This window comes from Ochlerotatus camptorhynchus, unplaced genomic scaffold (assembly GCF_037179485.1).
Source record: "Ochlerotatus camptorhynchus isolate MF236.1 unplaced genomic scaffold, CSIRO-AGI_Acam_v1.1 ptg000150l, whole genome shotgun sequence".
NCBI lineage: Eukaryota > Metazoa > Arthropoda > Insecta > Diptera > Culicidae > Ochlerotatus > Ochlerotatus camptorhynchus.
In genome coordinates this window covers 1,250,785-1,272,019 of record NW_027040640.1, presented here as the reverse complement: position 1 = coordinate 1,272,019, position 21,235 = coordinate 1,250,785, and the positions used below count along the sequence as shown (strand labels likewise).

General features: G+C 38.9%; 1 protein-coding gene across 2 annotated transcripts in view; it reads right to left on the bottom strand.

Moving 5' to 3' along the window:
• Positions 1 to 881: 881 nt before the first annotated feature.
• Pop2 overlaps positions 882 to 21,235 on the bottom strand; it is a 38,474-nt gene continuing 18,120 nt past the window's right edge. The window contains exons 3-5 of one of the 2 annotated variants that reach the window (XM_065221946.1): positions 17,042 to 17,494; positions 6,431 to 7,213; positions 882 to 2,237 (exon numbers count right to left, since the gene is read on the bottom strand). In XM_065221946.1, coding sequence (XP_065078018.1) covers positions 1,899 to 2,237; positions 6,431 to 7,210 — 1,119 coding nt within the window. In that variant the 5' untranslated portion in view covers positions 7,211 to 7,213; positions 17,042 to 17,494 and the 3' untranslated portion in view covers positions 882 to 1,898. The remainder of the gene's footprint in view (positions 2,238 to 6,430; positions 7,214 to 17,041; positions 17,495 to 21,235) is intronic. The other variant, XM_065221947.1, reaches the window with a different exon arrangement.

Below are 21,235 nucleotides of genomic sequence, written 5' to 3'. Positions count from 1 at the left end.
TCTGAACCTACATTAAAAGTTATTTTGTGATTATATGGTTACTTTGGTACTCACACGAAATGTTGTGCAAGTACCACAAGTTCAACAACGCCCAACTATGGACAGCTCAATGTTAATACCATTTACTCTTTGAATCAGCGTACATCAACATGATAATCTTCTAAGAAACACCTAAGAAGGTATAGAGATAAAGCTGAAAAATACAGTTTTAACTGATGGTACTTTATAAACATAAAACTGTCCCTGCCAACACACGGCGCCTGCACAGTAATGTGGGCCGTCAGAATGGTTCATCGGTTGCGAAGTGAAGAGCTTCTCAAACTGAAGCGAAACATTTCTCAATTTTTCAACGTTATCCTAACGAAAACTTAATATTCTAACCCATATGCCCGTCCACGCCCAAAACCCATACACCACACAAAATCAAATAAAAAAATTCTGTATGGCAAACACGTCCAGACATAAACGAGAATATGGGTGTATATCTTCACTGTAACAACTACGGGTAATCATCGAAAGTACTTGCATTTTACTCGGGCACTTTTGAGCAAACTGCAATCACTCTCTCATACTCGAAATGTGCCACGACCAAATTGGCACAACGATGCCCTATACGCTATCTGACCAAAGCGCAGGGTTCATCATTTCTCAATACTGATGGACTAATACGACATGTAGTAAACTAAGGACCCGGGATATCCTACAATAGATCAAATTACTGGTTGCAATGGTGTTAGGTCCCGAACAGTGGAAAAAAGATCCTCAGCTGGGACGTAGTAGTCAAAAGGAACAAGAAGCTCCAGTAAAATTTGAGATTTTCGGAATAATGAAATTCGCAGTTACGCTTATAAGTAAACAAATAAAATACCATTTTATATAAGTTTTGAATCAATAAAACATTTGTATTTCCATATATAAGTGTTTTATCAGTTGTTTCACTATGCTTCGTAATGTTGGTTGAATATTAACTTTTCAAAAAAAAAACTATCCATTATTCATTCCTATTTTTGTTTGTGGCTCATACAAAGTACCTGAACTAGACTGTAAATTGTGTGATCCTGTTTTTCTGCGTCCTTGATCTTAATCTTATGTTGCAACAGAAAGATGTTTTTTTTTTGTTATTTGCTTTTAATTTATTTCTGAGAAAACTGTCCCGTTTGCCTTTATTTGATTTGTTTTAAATAACAGTGTTTACAGAGTGCATTTTTCATAACTTTTAATGCTTGAATATGAAAAGATGCTTGATAACCTTTTAAGATCCGTTTAAATACATGACATTTCAACTTGTTTTCTTTTGCATTCGTCCTCTAAAGTTCCTTCTATAGGTTCCAGTTGGTAGTCAAAAAAAAAATAAAAAAGAAGAGAGGAGAACTAGTAATGAACATAAATACATCTACATTTTCTCACCCTACGTGACAACTGTTCTACCTGTTCAAAGTGTCTTCTACCTACGCTTTTGTCGCTGCTTTACTTTAGAGCAAATGCGAAAATTATAAATTACTCAATCGTTTCTCATGTCGTTCGTCATTAAAAAAAAAAGGTATTCAGTAGTGGCTCGTATCAATCGTCAAAGATGATAAAAAATGAGGCATTCACAAATTCGAAAGCGAGGACACAAATCGATTGGATCGGTTTTATTCCTCACTTCGCTTAAAATAAAATGAATGTCTTCGTTCGAGTTCTTCATCTACATATCCAAATGCTTTCTAATTACGATAGATAAGGATAGTGATAAAGCTGTAATAAATATTGGCTGTGTGTCCTTTAAAGAGAATATTACTTGCTGTGTTATTATGCCGGATGAGTTAGCTGAAAAGTTTTGCCTTTGCTTGCCAAGGGTGTCGTGTGCATTCAGAGTTTAAAGGTGCGTCGATTTTCTAGCGAATCAACAGACGAAATCATGATGTCGCATTCGTCTCACCGTTGTCGTGATAGTTGTTTCCACTACTGCTGTTTGTGTTGTTATTGTTGTTGTTGTTGTTGTTATTATTGTTGTTGTTGTTGTTATTGTTGTTGTTGTTGGATGAAGAGCCCGTGGTACCACTGTTGCCACTGCCGCCGGAACCGGTTCCACCGCCGGTGTTTGAGTTTGCGTTGGATCCACCGATCGTAGCGTTCGAGCTGTTGTTGGTGCTGCTGCTGATCGTGTTGCTGCTACCGTTCACGATGAACGACGTTCCGAGTCCGTACAGGTGGCCACAGTACTTGGCGTTGTCAATGTTGTCCTCGAAGAACATCTGCGTAACGAGCAAAAGTTAGTTATGTAATAATTTAAAAAAAAAACATTGAATATGTCCTATTCCTTCCCAGTCACCATATTGAGTCTAGGTCTGTGATCTTGCGTCGAAAGGCAGAACTATAGAAAGTCCGAATTTCAAAAATCAGAAGGCGGAACATAAAAAGGCAGAAGAACGGCCAAATTCCGAAAAAGCCTTAAAGGGCACGCGTGGGTCAAATGTACCTTCAGTCGCTACCAGGCATGGAAAATCATTTGCATTAATTTCATACATTTGCCTCTAACTTTTTTCTTCAACATCATTCCGCAAAATGATGTATAGAGCTTTTGTAGGTTTTATTATAAGCTACAAGCTTGGCTCATAACTCAAATCTGTATCTCTTATGCATCACGAACTAGAGCGGGCAGAACTTGTTACTGTTTTTCAGTGAATGTAAAATACATTCACTGAAAAACAGTAGTAGCTTCTGTTCGCTCTGATTCGTCATGCATAAGAGATACGGATTTGTCTTGTTGACAACAAGCTAATAACAAAACCTACAAAAGCTCTATACATCATTTTGCGGAATGCTGTTGAAGAAAAAAGTTAGAGGCAAATGAATGTAAATGAATGCACGAAATGAATGCAAATGATTTTCCATGCCTGGTCGCTACGGTTCACTTGGCGTGCGCGAGCCCCTGTGATAGATATAATTATCTTACTTAAATAATTTTAAAAATTTCCGCCTAGGGGCATCTCACTCTAAACCACAGACAAACAAACATATCCCTCGCAAGTTGTTCATCGAACAAGCATTTAACGGTCAATTTAAAAGTATCGTAGTTGGTAGTACCGCGATGCGGTGGCGCACAAAGGCATTTCCCTTGAGTTTGACGTTTACACACTACCGCCATCTGTTCAGCGTACTACCCACCACAGTGTACTCAACAGATGGCGGTTATGTTTTAACGACGATGTTTTACAGTGAGAAATATTCAATGTGTTATGCCTGTTTATCTGTGTGCCGCTCTTCGCATGTCGGTCCCATAGTTGTTTTTGTCAAAACTGATTTTTTCAATGCAAATGATAGCTAACTACCCATATTTTCATAATACTGGATGAACTCATCACATTGTTCCGAAAAAGTTTGGAAAGACAGTCTTTCGGGATTTATTCGGCTTGCCGATTTTCGCTTTGGGACGGACATGCGAAGAGCGGCAGTATAACCACCGACAAACCGACATGAATGACCATAGCAGAAACAATAAAATTTTCGATAAAAGCACACTACTGACATCTGGCTCCGTGTTCGCGGGAAATATTTAGCTAAGCCATGAACCCGCATGCAAAAGTTATGAATTGGTTCGTGTCTGATCTATTCTGGACAAATTATTTTTATCTAGATAAAAAAAAAATCCTATGATTTTGACAGTTCAGATCACTGCACATTTAAATCGGCCGTTTACGATGCTCGGGTATAAGTCAGAATTAAGTGTAATGTCGGTTTGTCGGTAGTATTACTCTAGTATTACTCTCTCCTTATTCCATGAAACTTTGCATGGCTTTCACTCAAATCTAGCTATCTCGAATATATCTCAATATACCTCTGAGATGTTTTGAGGAATTAAAATCCATTTGATGTATATTTTGAAAAGTTGATAACATTTTGCGTTCGCTTGAACAGTTTTTAGAAAATTCATTCAGAAAATCGTGCATTTTTTCAAATTTCATGTGACAGTACTCTAAAAATAATAACATCGATATGGAAAAGATTGTATTGATCAGTAAATACCGATCGAGGAAAAATGATAAAAGTAATCTTAACCAATCGTTCAAAAATATACTACCAAAAAGTGATATTCAGACAAATTTTATAAAACTTGGTATATCTCAGTTATTTGAAGATGTAAAGGTTTTATGTCTTCGGATTTTTTTCCATAAAATTGTATGCTATACAACTTTGTCAAAGACAGCAAACCTCCATCTCGTGAAATAAAAAAAAGTTTGTATCGCTGCGCCATCTTTGTGTCCAAAACTTGAACTATTTTTATCCACTAAACTGTACTGCCTATAATCGCTATCAGTCCCATTGGAAAAAGTAGGCCTTGAGAAAATGACAGTCGAAGTTATGAACTGCAATTGCCGTGCAAATATTTAAAAAATCATAGTTAATTTATTGATATTTTTTTCAAGTTAAAATGAGTGCAATGAAGCTGATATGTTTTGTTATAAATGTGAAAATATGGCAATTCAAAAAGCAGAACTGTAACCACCGACAAACCGACATGATTGATCATACAAATTACAAAGAAATTTCTGATCAAAGCACAAAACTGACATCTGCCGCCGTGTTCGCGGAAAACATTTATGTTTAGCCACGAACACGCGCACACAATTTAGGAGTTGGTTCGTGTTCAATCTATTTCGAACAAATTATTTTTTTCTAGATGAAACATTTCTATGGTTTTGACAGATGGGATCACTGCACATTTGAATCGGGCGTTATGGATTTTCGGTCAAGAGTTAAGTGTCGGTGGGCTGGCAAATGTTATTTTCTATGAAAGATCTCACGCGATATTTACAGAGATACTTCTGTTGCTATCATCGGATGAGAAAACGATGACAGAGATTTTCTTCAAAATCTCATCGATATTGTTGTCATGACAGAACGTGACAGTATTGTGATCATCGTGATTGGTCCTGTATTGTACCGAGGAAATCTTAAAAATATATTCGCTTTACCGATTACATACGGTTACTTGCTAAAATTCATCAGCTAGAAATGTTGATGTCAAAACCGCATAAGAATTATTCTCATGAGTACTTGATCATTGAAAAATGACAAGAAAGCTAATGATCAGTCGAATCGTCTCATGATAGTGAGAGGACCTGTTTTCTCATTGTCTCATGACGGCCGTGATATTTACCAGCTCTGAGTCGGTGCTGTAAGTTGACCTCTTTACGATTGAATTTCAGAGTGGGACTGATATGCGATTACTTTGCTTGATGGTCCAAACTAACTTGGTGTTGTTTCCACATGTTGTTTTATCACAAGTATGAAAGTAGATGCCAATTGATATTGGATAGCGTTGTTAGCTCAAAGTTTACGAAAATTCATATGGAACGGATGTGCGATTATAGGCAGTGTAGTCATACACTAACAAAAGTGTTCACTTAGTTTCTATTAGGAACGCACAGATTTTTTCAATAACAAAAATAATGATTTTTATCTGAATATCACATAACATAAGAAATTATATGTGAGTAATCATATAAATTTAATTGAACACATAATGTTCATGTGATTTAGTGGTGCAATTTCCAATTATGGGATCACAAGAAAGTTGATTATATGAGTGTAATTAATTCAAGAAACTTCACTGCAGACGTCAATTCAATTGGATGCAACCCCATACTGTTATTATTTTATTCCTGCTATATTTAATTCCTGGCCCACTGTGCATTGTTTTCAACGCATCAGACGGAAACGTTCAAATGGCGCGAATTTCTATGTTTTTAGTAAACCAGCATATGGTTGAATGGTACAAACTCTCCCCATGCCAAATTGTTTCTAAAACTTAGTTGAACAACCGTTGCCGATAGCATACAGCAAATGAAGAAGATTCCTGGCATCGGATGCGTTCGATCCTCAGTCGCAATTCTCTTTCGTTTTATCAGAACAATTAACAACGACTTCCAATTTTCCTCGTTTGCCGATTTCAAATATTTATTTATTTTTCGAGGTGAATTCACAATTCAATAGATTATAACAATAGGTAACAATCCCGTTTTACACTACCCGGAACGAATTCATTTGCTGTATTCTATCCTTAGCCATTAATGATAATTCAACAAATTCCCTGCCTCAGACTTACGCCAGTAGGATCAACAATTTTAAGCATCATAGCAAATGTATCAAATAAAGGAAAACTCTAGTCGGTGGAAACCTTCCTAACAGTGTGCACCTTCAACTTCGTATCAATATGATTGAGCGACTGGTTTAGTACGCTTTCGAAACTGTCGCCGCAATTGCACTCAAAGCTCATGAAATCGCCGCTGCTTTGGTTAGCACATTTGCCACCACATCCAGCACCGCCGCCACCAATAATCTCACCCGTATTATTACCAACACCACTGTCAATGTAACAATCAGTCTCGTTACCCTCCTCGTTCCTACTGCTACTGCTAGTGTTAAGAAAACCAAAACCATGTACCTCGCGCATCTTGAAGAATGCCATTCCGGTCAACAGTGAATCTGAGCCGGCCTGATGCTGCGGGCCGACACGACGCAGTTCCAACTGATCTGCCACCTCTTGCAGGCCACCCTTCAGATTCTTGCAGCTCTTCATCAAATATTTAACGTCGTAGATCGTGGGAAAGTAGATCCGCAGCAGCTCGAAAAAATCGCTTTCCTCCGCTGGCAGGTTCTGATCTGTCAGAAGCTTCAGCAGATAGCCAAAATCGTAGCCGGAGTGAAAGCTGAGCCATTTGATGTTGTCCATCAGCACTATTCCGGATGTCATCAACAATTCGGCGAAATCCAGCGGGTCAATACCGTCTTCTTCGTGTTTCTTGAACTGAATGCCCGAGTTCTGCAGTAAATCGATCGAGTCCTGCGCGTACATGTCTTCATTTAGATTGAACTTGAAGTTGAACTGCCACGTGGAAAAGCCCGGCGGAGTGTGGCCTTCCTCGTCCATGAAGGTCAATCCAAGCTGAATGATCCGTAGCAAGTCGACGTTACACCGCAGAAACTGATACTGGTAGTCGGCCGAGGAGCGGAATTCACCGACTGGCCGAGCTACCACTCCGGGGAACTCCGTGTCCATCGCCACGTAATGGTACTTCTGCACGATGTGTCGGATGGTGCGAAATTCCTCGTCCAGATTGTGCCGCCAAACGTCCCGAATGCCACATTCCTCGTTCGATTGATTGCCACCACCGCCGGCATGGTTGCCTCCGCCTCCGCCGCCACCGCTAACTGCCGATGGCATTGCCTGGAATGAGGGGGTACACAAAACGGAAGCCGGTTAGTTTCGAACTAGAATAAATTCTTCAACATTTATCATCGATTTATCGCAAATTAATGCTCGCACATGCAAACTAACAACATCAGCTGGTAGCGGGATGTTTCCTCTACCAATTGGTATAATTAGTTTGTAGAAGTGAGCTTTTATTTGCGAGAAATCTGCGAATGCTTGCATATCGTCAGGAGGATACAGGAACCCTAATAAACAAAAAACCATAAAGGAACGGTAACCCGGATGGTAGAACCATCCCACAAATGATTTGGATGATACACCGAACACGTCGTTAAGCTCTTTCTTATGGTTATATTTATTAGGGAAGTCCATGTTCGGTGATTGTTTACATCAAGTTTCATTCACACCTCTGACAACAGATGAAGGCATTGATGCAGCCGGAATGCACCCCGTTTGGTGACGGCCTGGTAATTGAACCATTTTTTTAAGGCTTGTGCGCATTATTGTTGATGCTTCATTCAATAATTTATTGATAACACAATAAATGGTTCAGAAAAATTAACTCATTAAATTAATTATTATTTTTTTTTTTTCAAATTAGAAAATCAGTAAATTTATTATTCATAACTAGATTCCAAACAAGTTCGCCCAACTTTTGGAAACTTACTAATGTTAGTCATGGCAAAACAAGTTTAGAAATCTAAGTGCACCTGACATAACAAATCTTTATGTTGCAAAATTATGACAGAGAAGTGGCTTTCAACTAAAACTTATTTAAGTTAACTTAACTAACTAATTAAAAATCTATAAAAAAGCAAACGTAATTAAATAAATGGAATGTCAAATTGATTATTTCATCGTAGCATATTAAACTCCCAATTAGCGAATCCAAACACATAAAGCAACCAACGATACAGACAAAACGGTTGCTACGACTACCATGACAAACTCGCTCTGTAACAAGCTCGGTTGGAGTGGTAGAAGGATAATGATAAATTGCTTGCCTGCTTTGTTGCAATATACACTGATGAGGACATAGCTTGATCTGAATCGAGAAAAGACATTTGAAAATAATTCCCCTTCGCGTCAATATATCGATACGTGTGGGGTTCGCTTAGCAAAAAAAATCCCATTAACACATGTGTATCATCTTCGGCTTAACTTCGTGAAGCAGCTTGCCAACAATTTGCTCGCTTCCTTCTACCGCCCCGAGTGAGCTGTGTCGCTCGGTCTGCTTACCATGAAAAAAAGGAAGAAGATTATATCATTATTGCTTTCTACTTCTGACATAGCGTAATCATTCGGTTCGTTGATCGCTTGTCATTTTGTCATTTGGAGATATTTTTGATTCCTTGATCCCAATAGAATGGACTGAACCCCATACATATATAACACCATATAATTCAATTTATAGTCATAGTTTTCATAACTTTCATTATTCTTTGTCCTCTTTTCTTTCGAGAAAAATTGCATATATCGTGAGATATTCACCCATAATATTGTTTTCGTTCGAACCGTTTGAACAATAGAGAAAAAGGTATGGTTTGAACGAAGACAAGAATATGGATGATTGACAAAACAACAAAATTATTTGTCAAGAAACGAAAAATAAAATGAAAGTTGAAGACAGACGTATAATTCCACTAAGAACGTAATAATAAAATTCGGAATTTATTGTATTCATCTGAACAACTATTCCAAAGACAGCCACTTTGTATATAACAGAGCAGTCAAGTTATAGCAAGCAATCACAAGTCAAGTGGTATCATAAGCGCCGACAGACATGAGAATTCTGATATGAGCTGTCCAGTATACAATATAGGTCTTATCTTCTTCTTTCCTTTATTTAACGTCGGTCTCTGTTCCGCAATCTAGTGCCAATCACCGACGGACATCGATTGCCATCCATTGACGGCAATCGAATGTGCAGGAAGGCAGCTTCCACACCTGCGTAGGATATCGCGCCCACTCAACACACATGGGCCGGGACCAACAGCTTTACTTCCCTTCCGAAGGAAGACGTGACCAGAGATTTTTATGCCTCAGAAAAATCCCACCGACCTCGGCTGGGATTGAACCCAGACCCATCGGGGTGTTAGAAAGCAGTCACGCTTACCACTACACCACCGGCGCCAGCAGGTCTTATCCATCTGAATAACTTTACTAAAGACAGCAACCTCCTATCTAGTCTCAGCGCATAAGTAACAAACGCTTTTAGAAATGTATCCATACAAATGAGTAAAACTGACTTGCTCTCTTAATAAGATTCGTTTTCGGTGAATGTAGACTGCTTAACACTGAACAAAAAACATCAGCGATGCTTTGAATGATTATTGCAATACTCCAGCCCTTTAATAATATACTTTCGATTTTCGGATGATTGCCTTATCGTTGAATTCGTCATCAACTGATGAGCATCCATAGCATGGCTTTGGATTAGATTTATAATTCAATTGTTTACATTTCCGTATTAAATAGCCATCATGGCTACAAACATCGTTTGTTGGTAGAGGAAACTTCCTCCACCTTGCAGAGAATCTTCGGTTTCCACGCTTTACCAATATTCGTACCACCTCTGATTGCGACGCTCAGATCAGCACATGACTTTCGATTGAATTATTTACATCATCGTTTTGGATGATTTGCGTTATGGGGCTGAACCAATACCATATGCATTTCAATTTAGGATGACAATCATTCTACAGAGAGGACTATGTATTTCAACTGAGGTCCGTTCGCTTCTCGTATCAATGTTCATCCTGGAGAGGAGCATCATCTGATAACAAAACAACCGTCATCCGATTGCAGCTATCATTTGAAGAAGCGATTTCGATGTTTCGGTTTTAATGGTCTGAGGTTTCATTCAAACAGATGATGATGTTTTGGTACAGTGCAGCAAGCCTTTTGAATCAACTGACACTAGTGCTGCATGGTGAGTGTATTCAGAACTGAGAGGCCAGGCCAATCATGCGATTCCACACGACATCATCATGTGTCTCACGCTTAATTGAGCACTTATTGTGAAACACATCCATTTCAGGTGTGAATCTTATGCTTATGCTACAGTATTGGTTCGAATTGTGACACACTTCCCGAGCAAAGTCTGAGATCAAATTGAAATCTGAATTTGATGTTGTGATTTCGCTGATAATGATTGCTCAGGTTGCTGTCGTTTTGGTCGTTTTAACGGTTAAAATATCAAAATTGAGAGCAAAGATATCTTCCTGTGACATCACATTGAAAACTATTTCTGCTATCAGTGAGAGCAAACTGAAAACTCAATTTGATATCAATTTTTCCTGTTGATAACAAAACAAGTATTCACTTTGATGTTATGCTAAGGCAATGAAAACAAACCCGCAACAACATATTTTTGAAGAGCAAATGTACATCAAAATGAAAACAAAATTTGACATCAAATTTGTCAATTGCGAAACTGAAATCAAATTATGATTTCAGTTTGATGTTGATATCAAAACTTGATTTCAATTTGCTGTCATTTTGATGCTGGACTTTGCTCGGGTTGGAGTCCATGTGTCTCACATGATGATATCAATAGCTTTGCACATCATAGTCCAATCACCCACAAACCGACATGAATTATCATACAAATTACAAAGAAATTTCTGATCAAAGAACAAAACTGACATCTGCCACGGCGTTCGCGTACAAAATTTATGAGTTGGTTCGTGTCTAATCTATTTCGGACAAATTATTTTTATCTACATAAAACATTCCTATGGTTTTGACAGATGGGATCGCTGCACATTTGAATCGGTCGTTATGGATTCTCGATCAAGAGTTATGTTTAAGTTTCATGTCGGTTAGTCGGTGGTTCGATGTTCTACAATATTCTACTTTATTAACTTCTACTTTACCGATTCCAAAATTGATTCGACAAATATATAATCAAAGCTACCAGAGGGCAGAGCATAAACATGCCTTTTTTAATGGGTCTGATTTGGGATTTGGTCCTGGATTGTTGGGATGTGCTGCTGCCGTCGTCTTCGTTCGATATATGAGGCTGGTTGATAAGGATGAAGTCACAACTCTTGTTTTCGATGTTTACCTTGCAGAATAAGCAATTCACATCTTATTTTTCGTTTATCTACAGATCTGAACTGATTTACAGCTGAAGTAAACACACATTAAAAATCCGAAAGATCATAACCGCTGGGACAATTTTATAAATCTAAATTGAGTAAATTTTTCTCATCAAAAATATATGGAAGCACCAGCCGGATCACTGCAAACCCGATACAGCAAACAAAATATTCCACGTGGATGATGATTTCAAGCACCTGCGGCGGATAAATTAATCAGGAAAGGTGAAAATATTTTCCTCTTCCTATGCTTCACGGTGAAAATTTCCACCCTCATCACTCTTTTGAGGGTTCCCCTATTTACCGCCAGAGGCTGAAACAATCGCTTGGTTTCTATTGGCAGATCAAAATTGGCACTCGTGGAGAATAGAAGAACTATGAAAGTAATGATGGTATCAAAATTTTCCACGGGAGGTATACGAATGTAATCTTCAAATGCTTTTATTTTGCAAATGGAGCATTTTATTTAAATCTGGTTGCTGCTACAGTGATAGAAAAGCTGAAATCTATGTATACACAATAAAATCTGAAAAGAAATTATTTTTTTCAATATTATATGTCTGTTGAGTAGTCTTTAAGTTTTCTACTAGCGTAGCATTAACCAGATTTAAATAAAATGCTTCATTCGCAAAATAAAAGCATTTAAAGATTGCACTCGTTTACCTCCCGTGGAAAATTTTGAAAACATCTTCACACTCATAGTTCTTCTATTCTCCACGAGTGCCAACTTTGATTTGCCAATTGACCACTTTGTCAAGCAGTTTTGGTGTGACTTTCTACCAGCGATTTCACAAAAATGGACCAACTAATTTCTAATTTTCTTATGAAACGCACAAATGTTGGCTACTTTTCTCGTGGTTCTAGAAGAAAAAATCTCAAAATAATGTTTTATTTCAAAGTTCGAGTGGTAGTAAACGTCATTTTAACTGCTCGAATGAAGTGGTTAATTGGATTCGCATATTCTAACTTCCATTTTCTCACTCTGCACTCTTTTGTCTACCTCGATTTTTTAAACAAATAAGATACTAAGCAGATACTCAAGATTGTACTCGAAAAAAATGCAACACTTTCTTTTGTGTATAACGTTTTTTTGTAGAATCTGTCGAGCCATGCAAATATGCTTCGACAAAAATTATGGTCTAGTTCGGCCAGCAGACAATGAAGGGGGCCGGACTTCATGTCTTCAAGGTAAGGAAGGCGCCTAACCGAACCGATAAACAGAATACGGTTGCCAAATCCCGCTCCAGGAAGCTTTACCGCGAGTGGTTGGTGCAGTCGAAATGCATCTTAATGGACGACGAGACGTACAGATCCCCGGCCTGGAGTTTTTCGTCGGCAAGTCCCGCCTGAATGTTCCGCAAGAAGAAGGTCGACAAATTTGCCAAGAAGTACTTTGTGTGGCAGGCGATCTGCGGGTGTGGCAAATTCAGTAAGCCGTACATAACGACCGGCACCATCAACGGCCAAATATATAAAGAAGAATGCCTCGTGTTTTTGTTTTTATGAATACAACATATGGACGTGAAAAAGTCTACCTTTCTAGTTTCTAATAATACTAAAAAAAATTTTTTTTTTCATAATAGGAAGTAATTGAACGTTTTTATTCAGAAATGAATTTGAATCATGGTTGGACCTATTATATAAAGTGTATGTGCATGTGTACGCTTGGGAAGCACGCAAGACCGAGTGTAATAAAATGATTCCTTGTAGAGTCCACAAATAGCCGCCACTTAGGGTACACACTAAGATTTTGTTTTCGTGTTCGGTAAATTTTACCAAACTCAGAACAGCTGAACCTTCGGTAAAACTTTGACCTTCATTTTTAAGTCCATTGAATTATTTTTTTTTTTAAACATGTTCAACCTTGTTTAACTGATCAAATCTTGTCATTTTAGTGAAGATTTAGTTTCAAAGTAACTGAAAAGCAATTGAATTGAATTGCATAAATTTTACCGAACAGTTCCAGCAGCATTACCGAAGTCGGCGATAATTTCTAAGTGTCTATACATGCACTTCCACTTCGAAATGGAGTTTCGATTAATCGAAAAATACTGGGCAGTTTCAAAGCAGCGACTTCGACGAAGCGACGGGGCAGTCAAGGACATCCAGCAAATGCGGGCAAAATGGAAGAAATGCGCTGATTCCGTGTCCGTTTCCACTGTGTGGGTGCTGATGGGCTCCATCAAGAGTAACCATCTAATGCTGTAACTTTGAAGTTTTAATAAAAGTACTGTAAAGCAACCATTAATGGACTTTTTAAACTTATTGAATCACGAGTTACGGGTCTTTTTGTGCGTGCCAATTTTTTTTAGTCAGCCTTTATTCTCTCTATACTATTTTCACACTGCCGTACTCAACGGAACAATCAACACTATCAGAGTTGGTTGGAAATGCTATCTAACATGAAGCTTTAGTGTGATAATTTCTAGATAGAGCTGGAATTAGGGCGTAACAGCTTTGGTAAACAATGACTTCTATCGACGATTTCTAGGAACTCTAGACACGCTCACGCAAACCAATATAACTGTCGGATAGGGGAAGTCTTCCTCTACCCGATGGTCTTATTGATTTGCGTTGGCGAGTCTTAACTTTCTAGAAATCATCGAAAGAAGTCATTGTTTACAAAAGCTGTTACGCCCTAATTCGAGCTCTATCTAGATTTGGATGGTCTTTAGGAGAGGGTAGGTAGAGAGTTCCGTTAGAGTACGGCAGTATGAAAATTGAATAGAAGTTGAAAATGAGCGGAGGGCCATTAAGACAGTGCAAGTCAAACGCACACTCTTTGCCTAAGCGCCGGTGCACAAAGGATAAGTTTTCAGGTTTTTTGACAGTTAGCCCATGCATTATCTGTCAAAAAGCCCGGAAACAAATACATTGTGCGCCAGCCTTAACCCGTACGATGTACGCGGAGATTTGAAGTACCTATGTCTTCAAATATGCAGGCGAAAAGTGTGCGTCTGCCTATGCTCAAATACTGCGTGTGGCTGTGGAATAGTTCTAGTGACGTTTCATCACTACCTAAAGCCCCACGTTGCCAAAAGCATTTCCAGTCGATGGTGTGTTATAATGCAATTCTTCTTTACCCAACTATTGTGTTGCTCCTCTCGTCATGACCAACGTAAACTGAAACAAGGACCATAGTTAAGAATACTATTTTGCAGAAAATACTGACGAGAGGAGCGACACAATAGTTGGGTAAAGAAGAATTGCATTATAACACACCATCGACTGGAAATGCTTTTGGCAACGTGGGGCTTTAGGTAGTGATGAAAACGTCGCTAGAACTATTCCACAGGCGCAGTCAGTTTATGAGCAAAAGAGGGACGCACATTTTTTGCCTGTAGACTTGGAGACATACTTCAAGTCTCCGCGTACATCGTACGGGTTAGGCAAAAGATGTGCGTCTATCTTTAAAAAACTGTCGCATTAATGGCCCTTCGCTCATTTTCAACTTCTATTCAATTTTCATACTGCCGTGCTCTAACGGAACTATCCACCTACCCTCTTCTAAAGATCATTCTCTAGCTAATAAATCATCACACTAAAGCTTCATGTTAGCATTTCCAACCAACTCTGAAAATCGCTAACTTCGCGTATGAAGTAACATAAAAACACTTTGAATGAAGAAAATACTGATTTTCAATATAACCACGCTTATTACCGTTCAATCTACTTTGATTTCAGTAAAGTTTACTATGACTCTGGCAAAACTACTATGCTTGCTGCTGATCTATTGGTGAGGGTACTTAATTTAAACCAGCAATATAGTTTTTTTTTGCGGATGGATTTTGTATCAGCGTTGTCATCTCAGTAGAGAAAGAAGTAGGGTGGTTGTGCGTGCTGTACCATCATCAGCATTGATGGCGGCTACTCCCACCTTGAGTTGTTACATTCAAAGTGTTTTTATGTTACTTCATACTGAATTGCACTGTCGCATTAATGGTCCTTCGCTAATTTTCAACTTCTATTCAATTTTCATACTGCCGTACTCTAACGCAACTATCTACCTACCCTCTTCTAAGATCATTCTCTGGCTAATAAATTATCATACTAAAGCTTCATGTTAGATAGCATTTCCAACCAACTCTGAAAATCGCAAACTTCGCGTAAGAAGTAACATAAAAACACTTTGAATGTATCAACGCTATACTTTCAACTCCTCATCTATCGTATAAAATTACCACTTTAAGTCTGATATTTGATGTTAAGCATCTCCAACTATTGTTTTTGTTTTGTTTTACTTAAAAATAAAAAAGTGCATTTTTTTTGTTTTTGAATTTTTACTTGAAAAAAAAAAGTTCATTTGTCACATGTCATTTCAATTAGAAATGTAATTTCCGTCCTACAATTTTGCAATTTTTTTAAAAAATTCAAAGACAACATTTTGAAATTACTACAGTATCTAAAATGGCCGTGTTTCAGCCAAAATCTATATAAGTTTTCAGATTCTTTTTTAATTTAGTCCAGTCCAAGAATCCTAATTTTTTCAAGGTCCAGAATCTTATTATTAAAAAAAAAAATAATAGGTAATTTTTCCCGATTTTTCATCAAAATTCACGGAGTTTTTTTTTCTCGATGCCTATGAAATCCCGTTTTCCTGGTTATCTTGTTTTATCTATCTACTTTGATCGATTCTCTTCATCGTTCTTTTGATAACCACGGCTATGCAAACACATTTCGTGCTATTTTAGTTTCGCGCTCAGCACGTCAAATACAGCAGGGCACGTTTTTGTAGCTATGTTATCGACGAAAAAGAAAGTCGATAAAGAGAATCGATCAAATCAGATAGGAACTTTGTAAATGTTCATCAACTGGATTAATTAATTAATTAACCTCTCACGCCAAAGTCACGAGTTCAAATCTCACCCCCGGACAAGTCACGAATGACCCAAGAGCGTCAAAGAGACTAGGGGTAAGAGGTGCATAGTGAACAGGTGGGACATAGTGAGCATCCCGTGCATCAGCTTGGACTTTTGGCCGTTAGGAACAAATTGGTTGGTGGTAGGATCAAATATCATAATGATATTGAACCTACTACCAGTTGATTTGTTTCATGCAGTTAGAGATCCAGGGCCAAACTGCGGGATGCTCACTATGCCTCTTTTCTCCCTATAATAATAAAAAAATTAACGACCAGATTTTGTAATGAATCGTGGTAAAAGCATGAAAACATAAGTTTAGCAATTCAATACAATTAAAACTCGTACTAATTTCATCAGATCATTTTTTATCAATGACAACGTTCACTCGGGAATTCTAATGCAAGAAAGAAATATAAATCGATTTTTATTCTACAAGTATATATGTAAAAAGTATTGTTGTTAGTGCGAAATGCAACCTCTGGCAGGCTCCATCATAGCATGTTAACCGAAACCAAGCCAGATCTCAGTAAGGCGCATAATATAGTAGGAAAGGAACGAACTAAGCAGAGGATAGTAGGTACAATAGATAGTGCATCCCAATCCATACAGTGTTTGTAGTACTCCATACACAGATACGTCGTCATCGTCGTCGTTATTGTGGCACATTGAATGAAGGAAAAATCAATGCCACAGCTAATTCGAATGCAGAACGGAGTACGTACTTGATGCGTCGCACAGTCGCTCATTCATTCATTCATTCATGCATCACCTTCTTCCACACGTGTGTTTGGTAGAGGGTATAACGAAGACGGCATACAACCAGATTATCTAGTAATTTGCCGTTTTCGATAGCAAGGCATAATCACTATCTAATTTACCTGTGCCTCAGTTTGGAGCGTTTGCTTTCTTTGCAGTTGTTCCGGTTGTTGTTGTTGTTGTTGTAGTAGTTTCTCTTGTTCTGCCTGCTCCTGCTCCTGTCCTTCTCGTTGCTCTTCCCTTCCTTCTTCCTGAAAGTCCTCTTTCGGATCTTGCTTCTCGCTGCCACTTAACGTTGGACTACCACCAGGTTCTTTCTGGTTTTCATCCGTCTGCGATTGTCGCTCCTGGTTGTCGTCGTTGTCGTTGTCCTCTTCGATGTCTTCTGCTCCAGCGTTCGGCTGATGATGATCTGCTTCGGCGGCCGCCGTGTCGTCAGCCACAATTTTCACACAGCCACGAAAGGGTCTGCAGGGCTAGCAGATGACGGTTGTGCGCCCGGTTGGAGCCACAAAACGTTCACACTGCGGGACTGCTGGCGTCCAAGAGAGAGATGACCGTGTTTCTTTCTAATTCTGTAGAAGCGCGTCGCATTCGCATATCAAAACCACCACCGTTAACCAGTTGCACCGAATTCCACGAGACGTACACAGGACGGGTACAAAACACATATAGATAGGTAGAAGAAGAGAGACAAAAATGAAAGTGTTTTGAAGTATTTTTCCTACCGACAATTTAAGACAAGCAATTTGGTTGCCATTCGTTCTGTTAGTTTTGGGATCGAAAATAGGAACTAGCGTTGGACAGTTTTATATGTACTCCATAGAGATGCTCACTATTCCGCCGTGTTTATCGAAAGCAGATGAAATATGAACGATGATTACAGCGAATTTAAGCTGGGATCAGATAGGGCATTTTGAAATGAATACAGGGTTGTTACAGAAATCCCAATTTTGAATCCGCAAAATCCACGACATAAATGTACAACTTAATAATACCGTGACCACGCCTAATTATGTGCCCCCAATCACTTTCGAATTTTCCCATCAATATTTTTTAAATGTAGCTACTACAAACATCATTTCCCGTGCTTCTTTGGAAAACAGTTCAACAAACTTTTTGAAAATATTTCGCTAAGCTCGAGATACGAACAAAAATACATGTATGATTGCGTATTAGGTACCCACAGAAAAATTGGAAGACACAATTATTAAAACAGCCAAAAAACATTATTAAATCGAACCTCTAACTAACAGCCCAAACGCAATATGGGCGGAAGTGGAACGGAAACGGCAAGTTTGACAGTTGTCAAAAATGACATCAAGATGCCTAACCGAAGTCGATTTGGATCAAACTTGTTTTCAATCCGACAAGTAGGCTTACTCAGATCGGGCTTTTCCGCTGTCATTGCGCTTGGGCCTTCAGACTTAGAATCTAAGAAGTTGTGCTTGAGCAGTGTCAGGAGGAAGTCTGTAAAAAGATAGGCAATTTTATAGCGGAATAAAAATGAAATTACTCAACCCATTCAAGCGTAACTATTCAAATCGACGTATCTGCTTTTGTAAACAATCGCTTCAACCGACGATTTGTCTTAACTGCTAACTCACTCACGCAAACAAACGCCATCTTCAGGTAGGGGAATCTTTCCCCTTCTAGCTGGTGTTAGTTTCTGTGAGTGAGCTAGCAGTTGCCACAAATCGTCGATTGAAGTGATTGTTTACAAAATCAGATACGTCGATTTGAATAGATACGCTTGAATTATCCAGGGGTCAATTATCTGCTACCGGAAAACATACAATAACAAAACTGCTTCCCCATGTTTGCTGCGACACAGCCTAAACTCTGTCGTTAGTTTAGGGCCTAGGTGTAATCAGGGCTTAGAAGTACAGACAACATTTTCATGCACACTGCTGAGTTGTTTATAACGACAAATTTAGAAATGGCGCGGTTTTTCACTCGTTTTTTGGTCTGGAGTTTTTGGTCCACAACTTGCACTGCCACTTCGAGTTTTCTATGGAGTTAATCTCGGGAACTATTGTGATTTCAGGCATTAAATTTGCATCACCATATGGTGATGCAAATTTAATGCCTGAAATCACAATAGTTCCCGAGATTAACTCCATAGAAAACTCGAAGTGGCAGTGCAAGTTGTGGACCAAAAACTCCAGACCAAAAAACGAGTGAAAAACCGCGCCATTTCTAAATTTGTCGTTATAAACAACTCAGCAGTGTGCATGAAAATGTTGTCTGTACTTCTAAGCCCTGATTACACCTAGGCCCTAAACTAACGACAGAGTTTAGGCAGTACGCCGCATATCCCGGGTCAAAATACTGCCAGGATGCCATTAACGAATATACATATAGGGTGTCCCAGAAAGTATAAGCACACTTTCAACTCGCCACCATTTCTACCCCGATGAAGTTTATCAGCTGTTCATCGATCTGTGTTGTTGTTTACTTATTGCTCAACAAGTTTGTGTGTGTGTGTCCCCGGCGTAGTGGTTAGCATCCATACCACTCACGCCAAAGTCACGAGTTCAAATCTCACCCCGGACAAGTCACGAATGACCTAAGAGCGTTAAAGTGATTATAATTAAAAAAAAAGTTTATGTGCGCAAATTGTGTGTTTTTTTTTTTACGAAATAAAAAAAGGCGAGGCATTTCCCCGGAAAAGCGCAAACAGATCGTGCACAAATGGTGCACTATTTCCAACCTATCAGTAAGGAAGTTGGCGAAAATGAAGGAAGTAGGTATCTGAGCAGTCCAAACCAGGGGGACCCTATCTCTGTCAACCACATATGGATGCACCATAGCTCACACGATTTTGACATTTTTGAACAATCTGACACTTTTGGACATACTGACAACGGTAAAACTGACGGAGGTACGACAGCAATGAGCTGGATTACCGAGGTGAAGCAATCGGTTAAGTTGTGTGAGTAAAACTCCTGTACGATACAAGCAATTAGTGACGTCACTACTTGCGTTTACGTTGATTTTTTGGTTTACTAATACAATATTTCACGATCTGTTTCACCTCTCTCTGTACCTCACTGGTAAGACAGAACAAGAAAGCTTACTCTTTCACACTTGCATCGCAGTGTTGAATGCTAGAAAGAGTAGTCTGTTGCAGTCATCCACACCCACTATATTCATCACATTGATGTGAGCTCCGCCGAAATTCGTGATTGTTGCCCCCGTGGTCTAAACCGCCATCCGGGGGCAAACCAGGACCGATGGACCAGAAGCTTTCGTCAATAAGAAAAGTACCTATGTTCGAGATTTGGCCAAAAAACTGAGAACATCGAAGAGTAACGTCCAACGTGCCAAGGCAAGAAACGGGCTAAGAATGTTCAAGAAGCAGAAGAAGCTGAAATTGAGTCAGAAACAAGCCGCATCCGTCAAACCGAGTGCTCGGAAGCTATACGATAGCCTGATGTGTGGAAAATTAACGTGTAACATACGTCAAATTTAACTACAAGACGCTTCCGGGAGACCAATACTACACAGTCCGTGATGGTCAGGAAGTTGACGACACCGATAGGTCATTTTTTTTACCGAAAAATTTGGTAGGAGGGCCATGGTTTGGCAAAGCGATATGTGAGTGTGGCAAGCTGTCAAAGCCATTTGTGACAAAGGAGACGATGAATACTGAAATTTACGTTCGGGAGTGTTTGAATCGGCGTCAGCGGCCCATGATCTGTCAACATGATGGCTCACTACTATTTTGGTACGATTTGATGCCAATGTACTTGTTACCGCGAGGCAATTAATTTAAAACAGATAACCACATAGTTGCATCTCGTTTGCATAGCCCTAGCTAACGTCGAACCAAGGCCAAGAAAATGAAATGAAAAGTAGGGCAAAAGGAACGAGAGCTCGTTTTACATAATCTTTGTTTCAGGGCCAGTGTTCGGAAAATCATTCTCAAATCTCATTCATTAAGTCTCCCTACGAGAATAAACTCGCGTGCGAATGCGGAAAACAAAATTCACGCTTGAGATTCTCATGCATATTCACGCACTCACACTCACAACGCCGAAAAATCATTCCAGTTTTAAGCTCATAAAAACCACTCAAGCAATGAATTTTTGAACCCGAAAACTCATCGGTGATTTTTGTGACGTTGAATTTTGCAAGTCATAAACTCATAGGCCCATAAACTCATGGATGAGATTTGAGTTTTTGAGTTTTTCCGAACACTGTTCAGGGCCTAATGTATTTTGTTATTGATTCAAAAATATTGTATCACTATTCCAACAAAACACATTTTTGAATCAACAAAATGGTTTTTAGAATCAACAAACGGATTATCG